Source organism: Pavona decussata, unplaced genomic scaffold (assembly GCF_977016875.1).
Source record: "Pavona decussata unplaced genomic scaffold, jaPavDecu1.1 SCAFFOLD_184, whole genome shotgun sequence".
NCBI classification, from domain to species: domain Eukaryota; kingdom Metazoa; phylum Cnidaria; class Anthozoa; order Scleractinia; family Agariciidae; genus Pavona; species Pavona decussata.
The window spans coordinates 730,157-754,916 of NW_028145593.1; the positions used below are offsets into that span (position 1 = coordinate 730,157).

A 24,760-nucleotide genomic window follows, 5' to 3' on the forward strand; every position below is an offset into this window, starting at 1 on the left:
TCCAGCGTCCTTATTCTTGTAAATTCCGCCTTTGAAGACGAAAATGTCCATTGTCCGTGACTGTCCATGCCGCAAGCATTAGGTCCTTTAGAGTTTTTTTTTTTTTACGGATATATTTGTATTTAAATTTGTAGTTTATATTTACTTATTTGTCGTGTATAATAAAATTACTTTTTTCGGGTGGGTACCTCCCATGGGATCTCGTGTCCCATTCACACCCTTACCCGTTTGGGCTTTCTGTTATATTTTCCCAAATGAAGTTGTGCAATTATCCCCTCTCGCAAGAACACCAAGAGTGTTAAGGAATAAACTTAGAAGGTGTGTAGGGCGTCTAGGGATGTTTACTTTGCGGTAAACAAAGGGAAGTGATGGGGGTCAAATGACCTAGTAATGACAAAACGGTGGACATGTTTGATTGGCAACACTCTGGCGAAATGCAGAACCACAGGATAGAACGCCACGAAACTGACGAAAACAAATATAGCCAAAGAAAACTTAAATGATCTAAAACCATTAAATATACCACGGGAAAGTACATTTGTCAGGAATACTTATATGATGGGAGTCGTTGTCCTTTTATTTACCAGCATGAACTTCCACCGTACTGCAAGTCAAAGTCTTCAAAGGTAACTATCAAGGTTGTGCCTTCTAGAATTGGAACCCAATAAGTACAGTGCATATCGGGTCGGTAGTCGTATGGATACCCAGGACTTGTTAGCGAATTGTTTACCACTGCACCACATTCTGTAAAAAGAAAAAGTGTATTATAATCAGTACGAAACTTGTTCTGGTGTTACCAACACAAAAAAAACAAAGTTAAATGCAGTAAATAAAAAGGATGATCACCACAGGGAATTAGGTGATCGTGTCGCAAGAGTATTGAACAAAGTTCCCCACAGATCGCGTGCATTCTATTTTTTGAACAGTAAAACAAATTTTGATTATGTATTATACAATGAATAGTGTAAATCTTGCGTTTTTATTCTTGTAGGGGAGTTTATAGTTAGAGTACAGCCCCACGAATGGCGTCATTGAGTGGTGTGACCGGCGCACGTATAATCAGAGTCTAAATGTGGCCATCAGATGCGCTGTGTGACTCAAGCACAATTAACATAGACAGTAAAACTAACAAAAAAAAAAAAAAGCTGGAAATGCGTTTTTTTGTTGGTGATGTAATTTTGTACGGTAACCTTTCTGAGGTCATGTGAAAAAGTGTAATACCCTATATTAAAAAAGTTTCAGATGTACGATGTATGAAATGTAGAGTAGTACGTAATGACTGTTAAGTCAACTGTAGTTAGCCGCACTAAGTAATTAGAGAAGTAATAAGTAATGTGTGTACGTAGGATAACAATCCTTGAAAACCGCATCGAGTAATGTGTTTTATGTAGGTATGATAGAATAAGAAAAATTAAAATTAAACTAAAAAATGAAATAGAATCAACTATTGTTTTAGGAAGCAACCATTTTACATATTAAAAGTACAACCCACTTAAGTAACAGTACAAATGGATGGAAAAGTAACCGTGGTTCGTAGACAACTTACTGTGTGGAATAATTGCAAAAAAATCTAGCTTTCTTTTCTTTGCAAAATGGTGCATTCAATACATGTAATGGGTAAACAATTATAATGTATGTTTCTTATACTTCAAAGCTTAAATGAATGATAATCTCTATCTCCTTACCGGCCATTACTACAACAAACTCTCTTTCGTAGGTTCCATATTTGCTAGTGGCCCGGCATGTGTAGTTTCCTTTCTCATTAACTCGGAGGCTGGCTGTGTTTGTTGTATTCACCAGTGTTGTTGAGTTTCTTATTATCGCTATGTATATGGGACGAATCCCTGCAATGGCGGAACAGGACAGTCTGGAGCCAACCGGAACAATGGAGGATGAGAATGGCAAAACTACCTTGGGTAAAACTAATAAAAAAAGACGATTTAAATCACTTAACACACAACAGCACACCAGCCTATACTAAACACGCCTCGTAGTGCAAAAGTATGAAATTAAATCTTATGAAGGCAAAATGTTCCTTAAATAAAAAAGAAAATGGACGAACAAGCAATCTTCGCATTTTAAAAGGAACCGACCTACTATTGTTGTTGCAGAAAAAAAATGCCCCAATTAATTTTTCTTAGAATATGGTACAATCAGGATAAGTTATAAGCAAACAATTACAGGGCTGAATGTATCAAAGCCTTATGTCGAATTCTAGACTTTGAGGGGAAAATGCACGTCAATTTCTCAAATGAACTTTGGCTGGCCAAAATTAGGCCAAAAAGAGATCAGTCAAAAAAATATGGCAAGCAAAAATAAATTTCACATTTGAATTTTTTCTCGTTTTCTCTGGAATGCCCTCGTTTTCGTCATATGCCCTATAATAAATAGTTCAGTGGAGAAACTCAGTTATTTTCGCGGAAATTTGTCGTATCATAAATCAAACCAAAAATTCACCCAAAATCTGATATACCCCTTTTATGTTTTTAGTTCTTCAATTGTACTACGTATTTTTTCCACTAAAAAACTTCAATGATATCATCTATGTGTCCTCACCATTGGTTACTGTGAACTCCCTCTCGTCAGTTCCATACTTGCTAATGGCCTGGCATGTGTAGTGTCCCTCCTCTCTTACTTGGATGCTTGCCGAGTTTGTGGTGTTTACAAGTATTGTCGAGTTCCGTATTATAGCTATGTATATTGGGGGAATTCCTATGGCTGAACACGACAATCTGCCTTCTGGAAACTCTCGCACAACAGAAGCTGGCAACACTACCTTTGGTGAGACTAATGGAAGAAAAGTTCAAATCAGACAACACTTGACAACACAAACAGAATCCACCTGTAATAATGCCATATATAAAGAACGTATAAGTAAAGTGCTGGTAAACGAAAGGATGGGAGGGAATGAAATTCCTCAATTGTGAAGCAACTTACTATAAAACACAACAAAAACAAAAATGCAGCAACATCTCAGAGATCAGTTCGGTGTGGTGGGTGAGAGCTGGGGGCCTGTTGCGAAATAAATTGCCTGCTACCTTGCAAAGAATAACTGTGCAAAAACATTCAACGATGACAAAATGATTATGAGAAAATCACCCCCAATTGCAATACTATTTTTGTTTTGGTATGCTTTCATTCACGCTATTATTTCACTATATTAACACATCATGAGACAAAGTTTCTGAGTCTCCTTGGTTCAAATCATTCACTATGCTAATATACTCCATTACATAAGTTTGGATGTAGCATGCGCAGAAAGGGGATTCGGGCAGACAATTGAAGCTATAAACTCGAGGAAGAACAAAAAACTCTAAATAAAGGAAAGAACGGTAAAACGTCCTTCGTTTTCTTGATCTCGCTTAACACTTTCTCTTCGGTTTCCTTTTCATATTCTAACTTTCTTTATTGTGCATGGCGGGCACGTTGGCTACAGTTCCTTTTCATGTTTTTACTTCGTTGCAACACAGCTATATGTTTTTTACACTATCCAGCGCATTTCCTTTCGGGTATGGGCGTGCGTGGCTTGAATTGAACTGAAGCTAATTATGAAATTAGGGTGTGAATAGAGGATGCTGCTTGTTATTAGCTGAATGAATTGCCGTGTCTAAATAAAGTTACTTACTAAAACTTTGCAGAATCGAGTATTTACTCGGCACGAAATGTTTTCAATATAAAAACAAGCGACATATTGGGAAACGTCAGAGCCCCCATAAACTCCAGCTGTTATTAAAAGTGGAACACATGTACTTTGTCATTTGTTGTACAATAAACCAAGTTTTGTTTAATGCAGTGAATACAGACAGTGTGCTTACTCCCGCCCACCTTCTACCACCCTGAACGTCCACGTTGGCGTCATTCCAACAGGTAAAGTAACCTTTTAAAAACAGAAACTTTGGCTATTATTTAGTTTTTGCTTTTCTCTTATCGAAGTTTTTAATTAAACTAGATGAGGCAGTACAGGTCAACAAAGATTTAGAAGCTCCTCCTATTTTACTTGTTGAATTTTATTTCTGCCTTTGATACCGAAACGTTTCGGACTCCTTTCTTTACGACACCAGAATCTGAGTGGAATGTTATGACTGCATAGTATTCAGATATGTAAATTTGATTTAAAACAATACCTATTGTTGTCGAATTTGATCCGTTGTCCTTGATGTGGAAAAGTATCCGAAATCCTTTCCTTTCCTCATAAGAGTTTGAGTGGAATGTTATGACTGCATAGTCTCCAGTCACTTCAACCTTCTTCCCAGTCTTCTTACCACAGTACTTTTCAGACGACAGGTTTATATCATTAGTAATCTTCAAATAGTCATACCTGCAAAGAAACATATTTGTGCTTTGCTTGAGGAATCACATTGTAACAGGTTTAGTTGTTGTTTTTAATGGCTTCCTAGATATGTTGCAGTGTTTCAGCTTGAAATTCAGTTAATGATAACCGAAGAAAATTTATTGCACAGTTTTGTCTTGTTTTGACTCTAGTTTAAGTTTCACACTGCTTTGAAAAACATGTATGAGCAAGGAAAGTACTCGAGGAATTCAGAGTGATACCTTGAGTAAACAGAAGAAGACTCGCAAAGAAGCTACAGGCGGTTTCACCCCGAAACAACTTCGAAGCAACACCTTGAAAAATTCCATACTAATCACGTAATTTCTACCCAAAGCCGGGGAAAATTGTAATTAGTTCAAACAACTTCCCTGTTTTGCCTTCATGATTGTTTTCAAGATTCAAATCTTCTACTGTATGTCAATTGGGACTAATAGAACTTTCTTAGTTGATTCCCAGGGATTAACAAGATTACCACTATCTTTTTAACCGAATTACATATCGAATATCTACAAGGCAAAAGTTGAAACAACATCTCTGTCTTTCCTCAAGGTGGGTGTGGGTCATGAGCGAATATCGTTTTCAAGATTCAAATCTTCAGGGTTTTTTTTTCTGTCAAATAGGAACTACTTGAATCTTCACAGTCGATTTGCGGCGATTGACAAGATTACCACTATCTTTTTAACCGAAAGACATAACAAACAGCTAACGAGAAGGCAAAAATCAGCTTGAATATCTGAAGCTTCAATGATGTGTCTTGGTATAACTGAAATAAATCAAACTTTGTATTATAGGTTTTTCCACATGTTGACGAAAAACTACAGTTTTACTTCTATGAGCATCAAAGCTTGCTTGATGCAAATTCCCAAAGAAAAAAATACTTATGAGTATGTTGTGGATATGTTCTTTTACGAGCTACAATTTGAGCAAAACACGCCTGAAGAATAAATTCAAGTACGCTAAAAGAGCGTGTAATTTCACATGGCAATCGCTTGTTTTTTTTTTTTTTTTGTTTGTTTGGTTTTTTTTTTAATTTGTTTCTCATTTGCATTTACACACTAGTGACGCAAACTAAAAGCGAATGTTATTAAATCTACTCTCAGTTGCATTGATACACCTTGACCAGAGTCACTCCCCTTTTTTTATTGGTATCCGATTTACTAGTTAGGTTTGGGTTTTCAGCCCGAGCTCAAATTTTATCCCAGGCGGAAATTGGTTGTGAGTAGTCCTATGAAAGTGGGGTACGCCCTGGTGATACAAGCTAAGTTCTATTTAAGTATGTGCCTCTCGAAAGGTAAATGGTTAGTCTTAAACGCGTCCTAAATCTGCCAATCTGGTAAGAGGCAAAGTTTACAACTTTGTTTGAGTGTTTTCGTGTAAAGTGGGTGCGGTCCTAAGGGAACCCTCAGATCGAGTTTGCACGAGCGTCCTGCTACAGCAGCTGATTTATGGAGGAGATTTTGATGCTGTTTGTCTGTGTAAAACGGTGGCTTAACACCTCTGTTCCGGATAGTGAGCTATTCTAGGGTTACTCTATCCCTCACTGGGACAGCATTGGACGCGTTGGTGGCGGTGTGTTACTCGCAATCAAGTCTGGTATACAAGTTTGTTGCCGTAGCAGTTGCAACCGGCGCCGGGAAGTCTGTTATCCTTTATACATTTTATCGCCCGGCTGGCTCCTCACCGGATATTTTACACTGTCTTAAATGCTCACTTCAAGACGACGCTGAGTCCACTTCTATTGTTTTGCTAGGCTACTGGAATTTCAATCACCCCCCTTCCCCTCCCCTCCCAATAGAGTGGTCGTCCAATCCAACTGCACCAATAAATCAGTACTGGAGGACAAGTCGTGGGTAATATATTTTGTGATATGGACAGTGACAATTTTCTCTATCAGTTTGTAAGCGACGTTACTAACATTACCGATGGTAAATAAGATTTGCTGCTATGTAATCGTCCGAAAATTATTGGACATGTGTTAACATCAATTTTTGGACAATGCGCCTTTCCAAATGATCATTATATTATAGAATTGACCGGCAGGGTAAAATTCGAGCGAGCTAAGGCTGTTGGGCGCTGGGTTTACGATTATAAGCACGGTAATTTGAAGATCTTCGCAGACTTCTTTCGCATGTTCCTTTCGACAATGCTTTCTTGGGCGAACATCGGCGAGTGCTGGGTGTAACGGAAGGTTTCTTAATTTGCCGCTTTTGACCAACATGAACCATTGAACCATGGTGGAGGTACGAATGAGCAAATTATCACGTGCAGTGAAAATCGAAATTTTTAATTCAAAAATACCTTTTATTTGCGCTTGATCTGGCTGGAGAATGAATTTAATTAAAGTTTACCTTCTCTAAGCGAGGTAAAATTCTTAGTTTCTTGCAGGGTTACCTTGGAATCTTGTCAGAATTCAAAATACTTTCAACGGCTTTTCTTTGATTGACGTCCACCAAAACGCAACTTTATCCGACTGTTTTGAATGCCGTAGGTCGCGTGTTATTGGTAACCGCCGTAATACAGGGATATTTTTGGACGGTTTAAAACTATGCGGAGAAAGAAGACCTTACCAAGTGCTTTCGGTATCCAAAAACAAAATAGGGGATAACATTACCACGCATTTTTCAGAAATGATAAAGCTTCAATTTTGAAAAAAAGAAAACGCACAGTGCTTTGTATTTTACTGCTTCTTTGAATAATTGTTGCTTATTTATCTCTAAAAATGCGAGGTTACCCCCAATTTTCTTTTTGGGTTTCAACAGCCCTTGCTAGAATCTACTTCACCCACATAGTCATAAACCGCGCAAAAATACTTCGGTAATAGTAGGCACCGTCCTTAACATTCGACGTTAAAATCGTCAGACGTTACGTTCATCGGTCTTATTTACCGTTTTTATACCAGACGTTAAAATCGTCAGACTTTAAATGAGTGCGTCTGTCTTTTTTAACGTTTTTATACCAGACGTTAAAGTCGTCTGAGACGTCTTTACCGTGGGTAAAATAAAGACGGCCGGCATTGACGGTAAAGTTCGTCACCATATTCGTAAAGGACGATTTACACGGTACAACTTTGTCGCATGCGATAAGCTTACGACAGGCCTACGACACGAATTGTTTCGCGTAAATCAAACCTACAACTCGCTTACGACTGTCGTGTACGTCACAAAAAATTTCGTACGACAATCGTAAGTATAGGCAATGTTGAATGACGAGAGTTGTGTGCGATTTTTTGCACGACGCGAGCAGCGCGCGCTCTAGAAATCGCATGCGACAGTGGTAAGCATAAGTTGTACCGTCTAAATTATCCTTAAGATGCACGTAAGTTCATGCGTGAGTAAATAAGCTTAGTGTGGTGATCACCAGGGAAACTGCGCACGCGAGTCAAAAAATGCTGCTTTTAGTTGGAAGGAAACACCGTCAGTATTTGGCAGAAAATAAAGGGACAAAAAAAAGCTGTTGGAAAAACTGAACATTTAAATTTGTATTTTTACTGCCTTCCTAACTTGAGGACCTCCTGTAAATAATGCCAACTTTAAAGATTCTTCAGTTTGAACGGAAAATGTCCACGGAAATTTCTGAAATAACATTTTCTGCCCACAAAGTGGCTAATTATTTGGATTTGACTTTGCGTCAAGGATTCTTCCATGTGCTAGGCTCTGTTATGCATTCTAAACAATGTTCGGAACGTCAAACTCTACATTCGCCTCTCTTCAGCATGGTTCTATGGAAAACTGTACTCACTGAAATTGGACGCTTTAGCTTTAGCTATAGAAATTAATGACTTTTTTTCCCAATCAGGCTATAAATGTCAATATCAACATAGACTTATATTAATATGGACTAAATGTGCCAGTTTCAGCACTCACCGCCGTACCCGTCTTGGTCATTTAAATGTTGCTATCTCACAGATCAAGCATGCAAAAACATTTAACAAATCGACGGCAGTCTTCTATGGTCTATACTCTTACAGACCATAAAATGACGTCAAAAAATGTTTAAAACTCAAGTGGAACCACGAGCCGCAGGCGAGTGGTTTCACTGCCAAGTTTTGGACATTTTATGGCGTCATTTTATGGTCTATAAGAGTATAGACCATAGAAAACTGCCGTCGATTTGTTTTTTACAATAACATGGAAAAAGTACGAGCGGAATTGGCAATTTTTTTTTTTCGTTGAGAAAGCGCGCGCGTTACATTTGACGTCATTTTTATTGTCTGTACTCTTATAGACAATAGCTACGAGCCAATCAGCTCGCGGGAATTTGGACAGTTATTGTAAAAAGTACTTTTCAAGCTTCATCCCTTAATCGTGTCATTAGGCTGAGGAACACTGTACAAAACTTAGCCATTCCCTAAAGTTTTTCTTGTCCAGCGTGCTTATTCTTGTAAATTCCGTCTTTGAAGACGAAAATGTCCATTGCCCGTGACTGTCCATGCCGCAAGTCTTAGGCCCGTTAGAGTTTTTTTTTTTTTCACGGATATATTTGTATTTAAATTTGTAGTTTATATTTACTTATTATGTCGTGTATAATAGAATTACTTTTTTCGGGTTGGCCCCTTCCATGGGATCTCGTGTCCCATTCACACCCTTACCCCTTTTGTGCTCTCTGCTATATTTTCCCAAATAAAGTTGTGCTATGATCCCCTCTCGCAAGAACAGCAAGAGTGTTAAGGAATAAACTTAGGATGTATATAGGGCGTCTAGGGATGTTTACTTTGCGGTAAACAAAGGGAAGTCATAGGGTCAAATGACGTAGTAATGACGAGATGGTGGCCATGTTGGATCGGGGACATTCTAGCAAAATCCAGAAATAAAGGATAGAACGCCACGAAATCGACGAAAACAAATATAATCAAATAAAACTTAAATGATCTAAAACCATTAAATATACCACGGGAAAGTACATTCGTCAGGAATACTTATATGATGGTAATCGTTGTCCTTTTATTTACCTGCATGAACTTCCACCGGGCTGCAAGTCAAAGTCTTCAAAGGTAACTATCAAGGTTGTGCCTTCTGGAATTGGAACCCAATAGGTACAGTCCATATCGGGTGGGTAGTTGTATGGATACCAAGGACTTGTTAGTGAATTGTTTACTACTGCACCGCATTCTACAAGAAAGGAAAAGTATATTATAATCAGTATCACAAACTTGTCCTGGTATTACCAAAACAAAAAAGCAAACAAAGTTAAAAGGCAATAAACAAAAAGGATGATCACCACAGGCAATTAAGTGGTCGTGTCACAAGAGTATTGTACAAAGTTCACCACAGATTGCGTGCATTGGAGTTTTTGAACAGTAAAACACAGCTTCCTTTTCTTGTAAATTGGTACATTCTGTCTATGTCATGGGTAAACAATTGTAAAAAATATTTCTTATACATAATAGCTTAAAAAAAATGAGTATTCTCTGTCTCCTCACCAGGGATTGTTACAACAAACTGTTTCTCGTCTGTTCCATATTTGCTAGTGGCCCGACATGTGTAGTTTCCTTCCTCATTAACACGGACCCTAGCTGTGTTGGTTGTATTCACCAGTGTTGCTGAGTTCCTTATTATTGCTATATATATGGGAGAAATCCCTGCAGTGGCTGAACACGTCAGTCTGGAGCCAACCGGAACAATGGAGGATGACCATCGCGAAACTACCTTGGGTAAAACTATTAAAAAGAACGATTTAGAACTCTTAACACTCAACAGGGCACGTATACTGAATACACGTCGTAATGTAAAGGTATAAAATGAAATCTGTACTAAGGCAAAACGTTCCTAAAAGAAAAAAAAATGAACCAACAACTTATTTTCACATTTGAAATGAAACCGACCTGTTATGATAGTTGCAAAAAAAAAAAATGGCACAGATAATCTTCCTTAGAGTACGGTAAAACCAGGATAAGTTTCAATTAAACAATTTTAAAAAGAGCTGAATTTAATGTATAAAAGCCTTACGTCTAATTCTAGGTTCCTATTTCATTTTAATCAAAATACAACCAGACTTTAAGTGTGTGTGTGTGTGTGTGTGTGTGGGGGGGGGGGGGGAATAAACGTAAATTTGTCAAATGAATTTTTTGTTGCCCAAAATTTTGCAAAAAAGAGTCCAAAGAAAATAGGAGACAAAAATAAATTCTACGTTTGATTTCTTTTTCCTTGTTTTCTTTAGGATTGCCTCGTTTTCGTTATATGCCCTGAATATAGATAAATGGAGCAACTCAGTTATTTTTCGGGAATTTTGTCGTACCATAAAGTAAACCAAAAATCCACCCAAAATCCCATATAGCCCCTTTATGGTTTTAGTCCTTCAATTGCGCTGTCTTTTTTCTACTAAAAAAGCTTCAATGACATCATCTATGTGTCCTCACCATTGATTACTGTGAACTCCCTCTCGTCAGTTCCATACTTGCTAATGGCCTGGCATGTGTAGTGTCCCTCCTCTCTTACTTGGATGCTTGCCGAGTGTGTGGTGTTTACAAGTGTTGTTGAGTTCCTTATTATCGCTATGTATATTGGAGGAATTCCTATGGCTGAACACGACAATCTGCCTTGTGGAAACTCTCGCACAACAGAAGCTGGAAACACTACCTTTGGTGAGACTAATGGAGAAAAGTTCAAATGAGACAACACTTGACAGCACAAACAGAATCCACCTGTAATAATGCCATATATAAAGAACACATAAGTAAAATGCTGGTAAACGAAAGGATGGGAAAAATGACATCCCTCAATTGTAAAGTAATTTATTATAAATCAGAAAAAACAATGCAGCAACATCTCAGAGACTAGTATGATGTGGTGGGTAAGAGCTCAGGGGGTCTGTTACGAACGTTACATGGCCTGCTACCTTGCAAAGAATAACTGTGCGGAAACATTCAATGATGAGAAAATAATTATCACAAAATCACCCCCTTTGCAGTACTGTTGTTTTGGTGTGTTTTCATTTACTATATTATTTTGCTATATTAACACATGAGACAATGTTTCTGAGTCTCCTTGGTTCAAATCATTCACTATGCTAATGTACTCTATTTACATAAGTTTGGATGTGGCATGCGCAGAAAGGGGATTCGGGCAGACAATTGAAGCTATAAACTCGAGGAAGAACGAAAAAAAAAAATGAAAGAAAGGAAGGTAAAACGTCCTTTGTTTTCTAGATCTCGCTTAACACTTTCTCTTCAGTTCCTTTTCATATTCTAACTCTCTTTAGTATAAATCCACTAGTGTTCTATCACGAATGCCGTTCTCTGATTGGCTACGCTACTCGCTATCTATTCTGTGATAGATAGTGAGTAGCGGTTTTCAACAAAATGGCGGCCGCTTCGTCACGTTTTCGAAGTGTCTGCGATGAGGATATAATTAATTTACTTGTTTAGTTTTGAACGACTAGTAGATTTATACTAAAACAATTAGATTATTCGCTCTCGATTTCTATGCATGATAGCTGATTCGGGCTGCGCCCTCATCAGCTATCACGCGATAGAAATCTCGAGCTCATAATCTAATTGTTAATTATTGTGCATAGCGGGCACATTTACTACTTTCCGTTTCATGTTTTTACGTCGTTGTGTCACAGCTATATGTTGTCACATGCCATCCAGCACACTTCCAATCCTATCGGGTAAGGGCGTGCTTCGCTTGAATTTTTGTAACAACTCAAACTAGTTATAAAAATTGGTGTGTCGAGGAGGGTTGCTGATTGTTTTTAGCTGAACGAATTGCCGTATCTAAATAAAGGTACTTAAGCAATAATCATACTAAAACTTTGCAGAATCGAGTATTCGCTCGGCACGAAATGTTTTCAATATAAAAACAAGGGAGATAAGGAAACGTCAGAGCCCCCATAAACTCTAGCTGTTGTTAAAAGTGGAACACATGTGACGTACTTTGTCATTTATTTTTGTTGTACAATAAACTAAGTTTTGTTTACTGCAGTGAATACAGACACTGTTCTTACACCCGCCCATTTTGGCATCATTCCAACTGGTAAAGTAAGGCCTGGGGCAAACGTCGAGTCTAGGTCGCGTCGAATTTATTAAAAATATGTGCGTCAAAGAGTCAACTTAATTCCAGTGTGGTAGCAAAAGTCGAACCTGCGTCGATCCTTATTCACAAGTTGCACTTCATTAAAACACGAGAATAAGCACGTCTCCCCGTGCTATTCACTCGATGCGCGGCTAGTTACTGCTAGGACTTGCTAGCGAAATGCCAAAATACACTGATTGCTCGTCGGGCCTTTCTTTGGCAATTAATTGCGAAAAATATAAAGAGAAGACTCGCATTACATACAGCTCTGAGCATTTATTGCAAACAGGCAATTCGCATCTCAAGCATTTATATTTAGTGTTCATGAAACACGAAAAACACATTTCCATCACGCTGTGCGATGTCAAATTAGCAGGTCAGTCCAGGAATTAAGTTCGACTAAGATTCGACGTTTGCCCCAGGCCTAACCTTTTAAAAACATAACATGTGGCACTTGTTTAGTTTTTACCTTTATCTGATCGAAGGTTTTAATCAAACTAGATGAGGCAGTTCAGGTCGACAAAGATTTAGAGGCTCCTTGGTGTTTAATTGATCTATTTTAATTGTCGAATTTGATCCCTGTCTTTGATGCCGAATAGTATTCGGAATCCTTTCTTTTTGACACCAGAATCTGAGCGGAATGTTATATGACTGCATAGTCTTCAGATGTGTTAAGTTGATTTAAAACAATACCTATTGTCGAATTTAATCATCTGTGCTTGATGCGGAAAAGTATCCGAAATCCTTTCCTTTCTTCATAAGAGTCTGACTGGAATGTTATGACTGCATTAAGCCTCCAGATATGTAAAGTTGATTTAAAACAATACCTATTGTTGTTGAATTTGATCCGCTCTCCTTGATGTGGAAAAGTATTCGGAGTCCTTTCCTTTCATCAGAATAGTCTGAGTGGAATGTTATGACTGCATAGTCTCCAGTCACTTCAACCTTCTTCCCAGTCTTTTTTCCACAGTGCTTTCCGGACGACAGCTTTGTATCATTAGTAATCCTCAAATAGTCATACCTGCAAAGAAACATATCGGTGCTTTATTTGAGAGATCAGATTGTAACAGGTTTAGTTGTTGACTTTAATGGCTTCCTAGAAATGTTGCAGTGTTTTACCTTGAAATTCAGTTAATGATAATCGAAGAAGATGTTCTTCACAGGTTTGTCTTGTTTTGACTCTAGTTTAAGTTTCACACTACTTTGAAAGAAAGTAGCAAGGAAAGTACTCCAGGAATTCTGACAGATATTCTGAGTAAACAGAAGAAGATTCGCAAAGAAGCTACAGGCGGTTTCACCCCGAAACAACCTCGAAGCAACACCTTGAAAGATTCCGTACTATTCACGCAATTTCTACCCAAAGCCGGGCGGGCACCTCCCATGGGATCTCGTGTCCTATTCACACCCTTACCCTTTTGGGCTTTCTGTTTGTATTTATCCTAATAAAGTTATGAAGCAATTAAACCTAAACGTAGAAGGCCGGTGGATAGTACGTCAAGGGATGTTTCCCTCTCGGTCAACACAGGGAAGTGAAATGTGGCCATCTTCGATCAGCACTGCTTTGAAGAAATCTAGAAATACAGGATGGGACTCCACGAAATTGACGAAAACAAAAACAATAGAAAGTTAATCCATCGGTATAAATACTGTGTAACTAATATTATGGTAATCGCTATCCTTTTATTTACCTGCATAAACTTCCACCGTTCTGCAAGTCAAAGTCTTCGAAGGTAAGTATCAAAGTTGTGCCTTCTGGAATTGGAACCCAATAGGTACAGTCCATACGACGGGGGTAGCTGTTTGGATACCCAGGACTTGTTAGCGAATTGTTTACTACTGCACCACATTCTAAAAAAAGGAAAAGTACATTATGATCAATATCAAACTTGTCCTCAAATTACAAACACATGAACAAGCCTGTAAAATTTAAAAAGCAATAAATAAAAGGATGATCACTACAGGCAATAGGCCATTTTACAGTTGTGTGCTTAGTGACTTGGCCTTGGATTGGAAGCGAGGCTGGGGGTGACCTTGTTTTGATACAAACCTCACTGCTCTTCATATGTAGATCATTCTCTTCTTATGCTAACTAGTTTGCATTTACATATAAAAAACAGTGAGGTTTGTATCAAAACAAGGTCATCCCCAGCTTCACTTCCAATCATAGGTCAGGTCACTAAACACACAACCGTAAAATGGCCTATTAGAGGACCCTGTTACGAGCTAACAAAGTTCAAAGTTCACCGCAGAGCACGTGCATTCTATTCTGGAAATAACTTGATGACGCATTGGAGTGTGAATACATTCAAAAACTATTTACAAACGGAGATGTCCGAGGTTTGCGATCTGCGGAGTCCTCCCGACTACGCCCAACGAAAAGATTGTCCTGTTAAAGGATAAATTTTGAAAAACGTAATTGTCAAAATTATACTCACTATAAACAGCGAATGGTTGTGTGATACGGTTGGTTAACAATAGCAAGTGTATGATAGACTTGTTTATCATGATTAAATACCAAGACGGAAATGTCAGTCTAGCCCTTCCCATATAAGCTGTGGTACCGCGAGTGAAGTCATTCGTAGCGATTGTCGCGACCCAGCGAGCAGCGAGGTTTTACATTACATGTAATCAATTTTTTTTTCAAAGGTATTATTTGAATTCAAAACCTGGTGCGGGGCAAACGGACTAAAAATAGAGACGGTAGATATCTTAAAAGAACAGGATCTCGACACCAAAGAGGCCCTTGTCCTGGTTTCAGAGTCTGATGTGGACAAACTTGACATGACCATTGGCCAACGCAGATTACTGTACAAGGGAATCACGGGGCTGCGAAAAGACTCTGGAACTGGGCTTGTTGCTGATTCTATCTCGCCTGACCCGGTTAACATCAAGTCATTAGCAAAAGACGGAGGCCTCGAAGAAGTTTTAAACGAGATCGAGGGGATAGGAGCTCTTGACGGCTCTTTGTTAGCACCTAGCGCAGCAGAGAGCCTTATGGGACAACGCCTCGACAACGACCCGCCAGTCTTCTTGGGAGCTGCGACAAAAGCGACAAACTTAGGCAAAGGAGGTGAGAAGCCCCTTTTAATTCCTGACTTTGTTAGCTTTAACTCTTTTACGAATTCTGCAACGAATACGAGATTAGAAACTCGAGCCGTGCAAGCATCGTTATCCGAGTCAGCAACACAAAAGTGAAGCTGGAAAACATCACATTATCTATGTAGCTGGCCGCAAACGCGTGTATTATGCATGGACTAGTAACAGTAGGCAAACTATCAGGTACGTCCAGTATAGCAGATTATTATTTATCTTACACCGTAAAGTAATAGCCGAACTCTTGGAGCACCACACCCTTTCCTCGGTTGTTCTATACGACAACGAATACCGCAAATTGTAGCATAAATAGGGCTTTCGGTGGGGAAGTTATTCTCAGCACTTGCACACTCGATTTCTCATTAAACGCCGTTCTACTGGCCCTTCCGCTTCAACACCGCCAAAATTGGTCCTGCGAAGCCTCCTGCCGCAAGCTGCTACACCCATTTGTCGGCAATTCAACTCAAACACAGGATGTCAGTAGCCCAACTGCCGCTTTCAACATGGGTGCATTCAGTCCTAAATTGTCACCAGCCCCACCCACAACATGCCCACACTGGTACGTACAGCGAACCACAATGACTTTCCACTACTTTACACAATTCCCCACTAAACGCAGACGTCTGGTGCGCTAACGTACAAGACGACCAAGACTCAGATTTTGTTCTTAACGGCATAATGTACGGCTTTCAGCTTATACCCCCAGAGACCATTATCACACCAGCGCAAGTGACAAATTACCGCTTGGCGACCTCAACGGAAGTGCGTGATAAAGTAGAAAGGCAAATTCGCGAAGAACTCCAACAAGGCAACTATGTTATCACTGAACTAAAACTTGCTATTGTAAGCGCTCTTGGTGCCATACCTAAAACCCAACACCGATCGTATCCGACTCATACACGACTGCAGCCGTCCGGAACATTGAAACTTAAATTCCTACACAACCACACAACAGTTTTCTTACGTGACTCTTGACAAAGCAGTCTCACTTGTCAAGTCTAATGCATATCTTTTTAAGATTGACGTTAAAAGCGCTTATCGTCATGTACCCATTCATCCCTCAAACTATAACGCTACCGGGCTCGCCTGCTCAAGCAGTTTAAGGCCTGGTTTTTAAGGGTGTTCAGAAATTATGAATGATCCCCTATATCTTCGGTTTGTCGGCCTAGAACAGGATGAAATTTTCCCTGAATATTAAACTTGATGTTTTCTTTTGCCTTAACCTATAAATTTGATCACGTGACACATCACGTGACCAAAAACTGAGAATTTCGTAAATCGGCGATATGGCGGCGAATTTTCTTTATAAAGATAACTGAATTAGTGTTTCCGAAGCAGATTTTAAATATTTAACTTTCTACGTTTGGAATGACTGTCCTTAAGATTTTAAATTGGAGAAATTAACGATCAAAGGTTGAATTGTGGACTAAAAAATGACCTTTGCCCTGATAATTTTTTTCTGGAGAACAATGGACGATCATTCCAAACGTGAGGCGATGGAGATATTTAATCTTTATTAGAAGCGCGTTTTTGTTTGATGTTATCTCTTAAAACCGTCGCCTACCTGTCAAATCTTTGCTTTTTTCACAAAAATGATCACGTGACATGTCACGTGATCTATAGCACTACTTATTATGCTTAGAAATTTTCAGAATGATGAGATCTTTTTATCTTCCAAATTTCAGTTCAGCGCCATTGAATTTGTTAAAGTTATCTAGAATAAACCATCTTTCCTCTTAAAAGCCCTTGACCCAGGCCTTAAACTGCTTGAGTGATAATTAAGCGGAGACACTCATCCCACTTACATGTATGGCTCTAAGCTTCCCTTTGGTGCTTCTAAATTACCACACGCATGATGACCTGCCGAGGCTTTTATACCGGTTTAGCTTATGTTCATGACTTTCTTATCATAGCTGACAGCGAGCGCGAGTGCAGAAGAGTATACAACGAGTTAATAAGGCTGTTAAGCGAATTAGGCTTCATAATCAATCGGTACAAGGCTGTCCGCCTTGACCTTCCTTGGCGTTGATATTGACACAGTAGCTAGGCAGCTTTCGCTGCCCGAAACTAAACTTTGTGAACTGCGAGAATTATTGAGCGAAACTATATCTAAAAGATCGATAATAAAGCGAGAATAACAGTCCCTTGTGGGAAAATTGAATTTTGCAGCACGCGTGGTATTTGGCGGGCACAGATTTCTCCGGCGCATGATGGACACTGTAAATACTTTGCGACGACCACGTCACCACATCCACCACACGGCGGCACTCAGAGCTAACCTGCTGTGGTGGGCTGAATTTCTTAGCGTTTTCAACGGCACTCGATTCTGACTGTGAACCAATGGATGTAGATGAATTTTCGACACACGCTTGCCCGCTCGGTGCGGGAGGCTTTCTTCGTGGGGATTGGTTCTATTTAAATTGGACAGTCGACTGTCCCGCTCTGGCCAAAGCGCACATCAATCTACAAGAGACACACACTGTCCTTGCGGTACTTCAGCGCTGGAAACAGGATATAAGCGGTAAATGGCTCACTGTGCACACTGACAATGTCACTGCTGTCAGCGTAATAAATAAGGGTATGTCACGCAACCTTCAAGTCACGCAATGGTCGTGCAAGGTCTCAGTTGGCTCTCAGCGACGCACAATTTTCGGTTAACTCGTGTGAGAATACCATCGCGGATGCTCTTTTGCGCCTCCAAGACCCTTCTCACTCTACCAGATTTTTGTCCTGCGTCGACAACCTGGAGGAGCCTAACAATCATCAGCCCCACATGCCCAATAACGCCTTTGCGTCTTTGCCTCCGCAGGTACAGTGCATGCTCAGGAACAGTCTTGACGCTGAACTAAGGCAATACAGACGACAAGCCTTTGCATCGTCTACTGTCGCCACCTACAAATCACGGCTGTGTGGGTACCTCCGTTTCTGTCTATTCTTCGGTTATCAACCAGTGCCTTGCAAGCCCTTTCATCTGCTTCGTTATGTCGTCTATCTGGCAAGAACATTATCACCCACCAATATTCCTTGTTATTTGAACGTAGTGCACATTCTCCATCTACAGTATGGCTTTCCAAATCGTTTAGAAGCACCTTTGTTTAAGAACCGGAAAACTTTACTTATCCGTGGCATCATGCGTGTCAAAAGTGAGCCGATTTCCCAAAAACGCAACATTTTGGGCGGCATGTTAAGTGGCATTCTTCTCCTTTTTTCGCAAATCAAATCTTCTCATACAATCCGCAGCGGCATTTGACCCACGGAGACACCTCCGACGCTGTGATGTCCGTATCTTCAAGTGGGGAATCCTTCTCTTTTTTACAGATGGTCGAAAACTATTCAATACCGAAAACGCACATTGCTCGTCCCAGCTCCCCAAGCTGAACACTCTAAACTATGTCCTCTTACCGCCGTCGTGTACGCATTTCACTTGGCTGGCGTCTTCGATTCTAACGAACACGCGATGTGTCCAGCCTTTACTTATCGCGAGCATGGTACCTTACTACCACTCACATATTCTGTATTTTCAAAGAAGCTTAAAGTTTCACCTGATAAATGCGGTATTGATGGCGCAAAGTACTCTGGACACTCCTTGGGCAAACCTGTGGTGTCCTTGGGCACTATATCAAGCTTCAAGGTGACTGGCGCTCAAATGCTTATTAATGTTATTTAGATAGTTCTCTAAAGTGTTAATTTGCTGCGGTAAGCATGATGAGTAAAGCTTTTACTCACTCCTAACACCTCAATTCCATGGGAGTCTTTGGAGGAACTTCGCGTGCGTTGGTCTTAGCAATAAAGACCCTGAAAACCTCCCAGTGAGTTGTTGTGTATTTAAGTATTCCTGTTCTTGCCTTTGACTAGTGCAAATATTGAGCTTACGCAACTCTCTCTTGAATCTCTTCCCACAGTAATTTTGAAGTTGACTACATTCATGAATACTAAAACATGTCGGACATCACTGTTAGGCAAACGACTTTTCATGGCGGACACCATCAGATTGGCTACGCCTAACTGAATTTCTTATGTCATTAGCGCGCGCATGTTGAAGTCATGACGTGTTATTTTTTTCTTGATGCTAAGCCCCGCTAATTAGTAAATGGCTATTTTCTCCTATTAGACAAGCACCGTAACCTCTCCTCCTCAGTCTCCTTATTTTAGCTCATCTATTTTCTTATTTATCAGAAAAACGAGCTATTGCTAAAAAATACGAGGCTACCCATCATTCGCGGACATAAAATAGTGATACTACGTTTTGATTCGAAGGTACGAATTCTATAGTTCTCTGCAGAAAAAACGCGTTAAAAAAGATATCGAGAGAGTGTCCTATGCCAAGATCAATCAGGGCATTAAGAGCAGGTTTCCCGATAATAAGCTTTTCCAGGCGTAGTCAATCGATAGAAATCGATATCGGAAATCAATCGATAACAATCGAACTCACAGAAAAAATTTATTATCGATTGCTATCGATTGAGATGATAGATAATAATCGATAGCAATCGACAGTAATCGATAATAATCACTAATCCCAAGGAGTCCCTGGAGGAGTTCTCGTTTCAAAGATGGCGTTACTTTTTAGTAAACAATACGAGACCCGTGTTCAAAAGGTAAAACATTTTATTATTTCAGCAGGTAGTTCTTGGTTTGGGGTTATAAAATATTTTAACTTGGCCATTCATCCCAGCGCTGTCGATTGCATCTTGCATCTCCTTCATGGCGCTCTCGCGTAGATGAAAGTCCAACTCGATCCTATATATGCACGGAAATTGTAGCCCTCCCGAACGCTTCCATCTTTTGGCATAAGGTGCCGTACTTATACTTGGCTACCGCGCTGAAGCTTAACATCGAGAAAAATACCAAATTATTTCTGTTGTTCTTGTTCTTTTAGTATCAGCTTGTTGATATTTGCATTGCATATCCACGATTGAATGACTCAATAAAACCATAGAAAATACATCGTGTCAATCTTTAACTTGTAGAAATTGACAAAAATAGTTTCCGATAAAAATCGATGATAATCGATAACAATCGATAAACCGATCCTTATCGATTTCCATCGGAAATCGATATCAATCGAACTCACAACTTTTTCTTTATCGATTCCTATCGAGTGGTATCGGAAATCGATATCAATCGAAGATTGATATCGATTGCTATTGATTGTTATCGATTATCGGTTTATCGATTGACTTACGCCTGGGCTTTTATCGTGACCCAGCTGTCAATTGGCACTGAAATAGGAATGCATACGTATTGTTTCTGTGGGTATAACAGCACATCTTACTATGCATCACATTTCTTTTATCTTGAAATATATTGTCTCCTCAGTTCGTTCTTGCTAGAAGTGCATTTACAACTTACATTTTTTAACAGTTATGCCTGTATTGTTTTAACGAAGATGGAAATCAAAATCAATAATTTGAATGAGTTTGCTCACCTGATGACAGACAAGGTCCCGGCTTCAAAGACAAGTCATCGATAGCGATATCACCAGTGTAGCTACTTCCTCTTACTCCCGTAAATGATACCTGTAGAGCCACGAGTGAAATTTAGATATGAAGTGCATATTTTGTGATATGGGTGTGATCTAGATTAGAATCAGTCTCCTCTACATGTACACTACCCTCCTGCATTAATCTGAATCCCAACAAAAGGGTGAGAAACGTTCTGTAGACGTGTACTTGCTTTTTAATGTAAAAGTCAAGAAAAAATGCAATATTGTTGAAATACTGCAGGTCGCAGTTTGTGGGACTGAACTGTTTTTAGCGGTCGAATAACCTATTTCTATTATCTGATACTTCTCAAACAGCTAGCAGTAAGTATGTAACCTGAAGTAGGTTTTTCCTCATAAGTATTTTAATTTTGAGAAAGACGAGCGAATCAATCTATTTTGTTCAGAAAAATAAACAATCATCATAATTTCTGTCATGAATTTGCTTTGCACTGTTACGTTTAGTTGAAAATAAAATGACAGATTTTTACACCAATGTCACGTTAAACGACAGTCAAATCACTAGATTTTCGAAGCACCACAATCGCTCCATTTCTACTTTCGCACCCTCTGCCCCCTTCCCCTTTCCTTTTGAAGAAAAACGTAACATTGCTGCCGGATATCATCACGTAATCAGACAACCAGCAAATTGCGCCATGCTTCGAAAATCAGTGAATCAAGCCCTATTCGTCAAATTTGTTGGAAGAATCTTGAACAAGTCTTCAAGGGTAGGAACACAAATCCTTAAACCCTTGATTTGCTCAGAATTATGGCAATTTAAATTAATTGCACAAGCTGAATTATGTCATAGAAATGGCATTCAAGTCATACAATTTTAAATCTTCAAAACCTGCTTTGTAGTTTGGAGTTGTCCGTGATAGGTTTATTTCACCATTGCCTTTTATTCAATATAAAGAAGGACTTTTCGTATTGATAGAAAATATTCCCTTTATTTGTGCCCTAGTTTGCTAGCGAAAGATTCAATTATGGCCATTTTGATCACCCCAACACGACATTAAATTGAATCACTTTTCTCTAAACCAAAGGGTCTCACAGCTACATTAGGTTTTCATTCTTCTGCTACTGATTCATGGGCAAGAACTAACATATCATCAATTTTTCTCACTTGCGTGCCACCAAATGCTTGATGGAGCTACGAAAACTTCCTAACAGCAATCAACATTTTAATTGCAACATTCGACAGCTGTTTGCTAAATATCTCGTACCTGGTGCATTCCAAAGAGCGATAAATTTTTACTGGCTTCAATCCATTTGTTGCCTTGGTTACCCATTCTAGAGAACACTGATCTGCCATTGATGGTCACATTCAGTTTCCCAATGGTTTCACCATACATGTGATAGAAGAAGTGAAGGCACATATTTCCGCTGAACTTCAGCATGGGGCTGGTTAGTTTCGCAACATCCCCCCGTACACGGGGACTAGACGTTTCTATGTACATGTAATATCCTGCAAAAAAAAAATAAAAAGGAGTAAAGAAATTTTTTACACTCGTCAGGTTTAAGCAAACTTTGCGAGATAATACCGTCCATCTTAAGGGCTGTTTGCACGACAGGCAAAAATTTTACCGACCCGTTAAAAAGTGGTACGCTTACCACAATTTTTGAAGGAAATGCTCGTGGTGTTTCGGCTCCATAGCGCCTTTGGACCCAAAACATCACGGGTATACTTTTCAAAAAATTATTAGTACCGTACCACATTTTTTAGCGGGTTCGTACCTTTTTTGCCTGTCATGTAAACGATTGCGCCTCAATCCATAACTCCGCAAGCATAAAACCTATGAGAGTGGAACTTAGAGGATAGATAATACGTCAAAAGATATCTCCTTTGAGATCCGCATCGTGAGGTGATGACCTCATATGGCGTGGTTATTAGGTAATGATTGGCAAGTCGCGGCCATCTTGGATCCGCCATCTTGGATTTGGGATTTTGGGATCAACACTAACCGACCACATTAAAAAATGTCGTGAGGTTTCAAAGCGTTTGCTTAAATATCAAGTTATTCAGGTTCAAAGTCATCGTGGGCAAAATCGCCCCCTCCCCCTCCCCTGGGCTAGAAAGGGTTAATCTAATCATTGAACAATTATCCAATCGTTTCATAATGTCCAAGTTAGTTTTAAGTGATGAGTGATTTATATATGTATTTTTACTCTATTTTTAATCTTATTTTTTTTAGGTTCCGCCACGTTTTCGTTCCTCTCACCCGCTCCTTCGCATCTCTCGCGGAGCCTGGAGCAGGCTATCTTTGCTTGGAAGCGTCTTTTGAAATCTTATGTATCAATTTTGCAATGTAATGTATGTGCAATTTTCCGTTTCAATGTATTAGATTTTAGTTTGTTCTTGTAAAATTAGATATTTTTTAATCTCTTCATCTTTACGTTTTATTAACCTACCGAGTCCAGAACTATGATCAGAAGAGGGTCCTGTTGAACGAGACCGTGTAGCCCCTCTACGTCGAGTCCAGTCAAACGTGTCATTTTTGTCCTGTGTGAAGCCACACATTGAGGTGTCGAAGTTGCAAGCGAGGCCTATTGAAAAAAAGTGACAATGTAATAATATTAGTTTTTTAGAGCATTAAATTTTAAGGTTTTTAAAAACAAACAAACAAACAAACAAATTTTTAGCCCAAGGCGCTTTTCATTAAAGACACTCTTATTATGAAGGTGACCACTTGATCCCACCAAATTGATTAACCATACAGTTTTTATACTCCCAATTTCAAATGAAAGGAATGGAGGCCGACAGAGTGGGAGGCGTCTGATCATGTCACCATATTTTAAATTAATATTCTTTGATTCGGTTTGTCCTTGCCCTAGCAGTTGTACCTTTACATACATCCGCTTAATACGGACGTCCTTCCTATAGGAAATTACCTTCGTCCCTTTCTATGAAGTTTCTTTAAAGTAAATCCATTTAACGTACAAATAAGAATAAATGTTCTTAATAACTGCGTTTTACTGTACATAGCTTTGGACTTTTAATAATGTTTCACTAATTCATGAATAGTTATGATCTCTCATTAAAATATCGTGCTGTTGTTGTTTTTTTTTTGTGGGGGGGAGGGGTTTGGTTTGTTTTGGGGTTTTTTTTTTGGTTCTAGAGCTGACAAACCATCCTCGGAGACCCAGGGGCAGATAGTTGGGTCAAAAGGAAGTCGAAGCGGCTATGACCCAACTATCTGCCCCTGGGTCTCCGAGGATGCTGACAAACAAGCCTAGACCTGGTGAATGAATGAGAATGATGATTATTCAAGAAAGTGACGCAGGCATACTCGGAAAAAAGAAATCCGAGTGCTCCTATCAGGAGTCGAACCTAAGACCTTCCGATTACTAGTTCGGATGCTCTACCACTGAGCTACAGTAACCTAGTTTAATGGCCTTAGCTCCCACGAGTCTCCTGTAGCTCAGTGGTAGAGCATCCGAACTAGTAATCGGAAGGTCTTAGGTTCGACTCCTGATAGGAGCACTCGGATTTCTTTTTTCCGAGTATGCCTGCGTCACTTTCTTGAATAATCATCATTCTCAAGCCTAGACCTATTTTCATAACTAAGTCAATTCTAGTGCTAGCTTATTAGACTGTTTTCTTACGTTCTTGAGGCTTGGTAGTGGAAATATGAGGAGATACAGTTGAACCTAAAGCAAACGAAGAAAACATCAGTTTACAAAAATATATCAACTGTTTTTGCCCTGCAGGAACCAGCGATATCTTGGATTGTATTTTTTTCTAAAGATGCTGCAACAGTGTGACAGTTATATCAAATATGCAGCCGCAATTTCTTAAATTGAAACAAACGAGTGAACTTGGCGACACCTTTCTTTATTTTC

At 39.4% G+C, this 24,760-nt stretch overlaps 1 protein-coding gene across 1 annotated transcript in view; it reads right to left on the reverse strand.

Annotated features, from left to right (window-relative positions):
• The window catches only part of LOC146462800 (uncharacterized), a 274,708-nt gene that overhangs the window by 243,437 nt on the left and 6,511 nt on the right, over positions 1 to 24,760 (reverse strand). The window contains exons 5-17 of the mRNA XM_085085070.1: positions 24,524 to 24,568; positions 23,330 to 23,464; positions 22,144 to 22,385; positions 20,864 to 20,954; positions 14,031 to 14,190; positions 13,170 to 13,363; positions 10,686 to 10,916; positions 9,750 to 9,986; positions 9,279 to 9,438; positions 4,125 to 4,318; positions 2,557 to 2,787; positions 1,686 to 1,922; positions 585 to 744 (exon numbers count right to left, since the gene is read on the reverse strand). Coding sequence (XP_084941196.1) covers positions 585 to 744; positions 1,686 to 1,922; positions 2,557 to 2,787; positions 4,125 to 4,318; positions 9,279 to 9,438; positions 9,750 to 9,986; positions 10,686 to 10,916; positions 13,170 to 13,363; positions 14,031 to 14,190; positions 20,864 to 20,954; positions 22,144 to 22,385; positions 23,330 to 23,464; positions 24,524 to 24,568 — 2,317 coding nt within the window. The remainder of the gene's footprint in view (positions 1 to 584; positions 745 to 1,685; positions 1,923 to 2,556; positions 2,788 to 4,124; positions 4,319 to 9,278; positions 9,439 to 9,749; positions 9,987 to 10,685; positions 10,917 to 13,169; positions 13,364 to 14,030; positions 14,191 to 20,863; positions 20,955 to 22,143; positions 22,386 to 23,329; positions 23,465 to 24,523; positions 24,569 to 24,760) is intronic.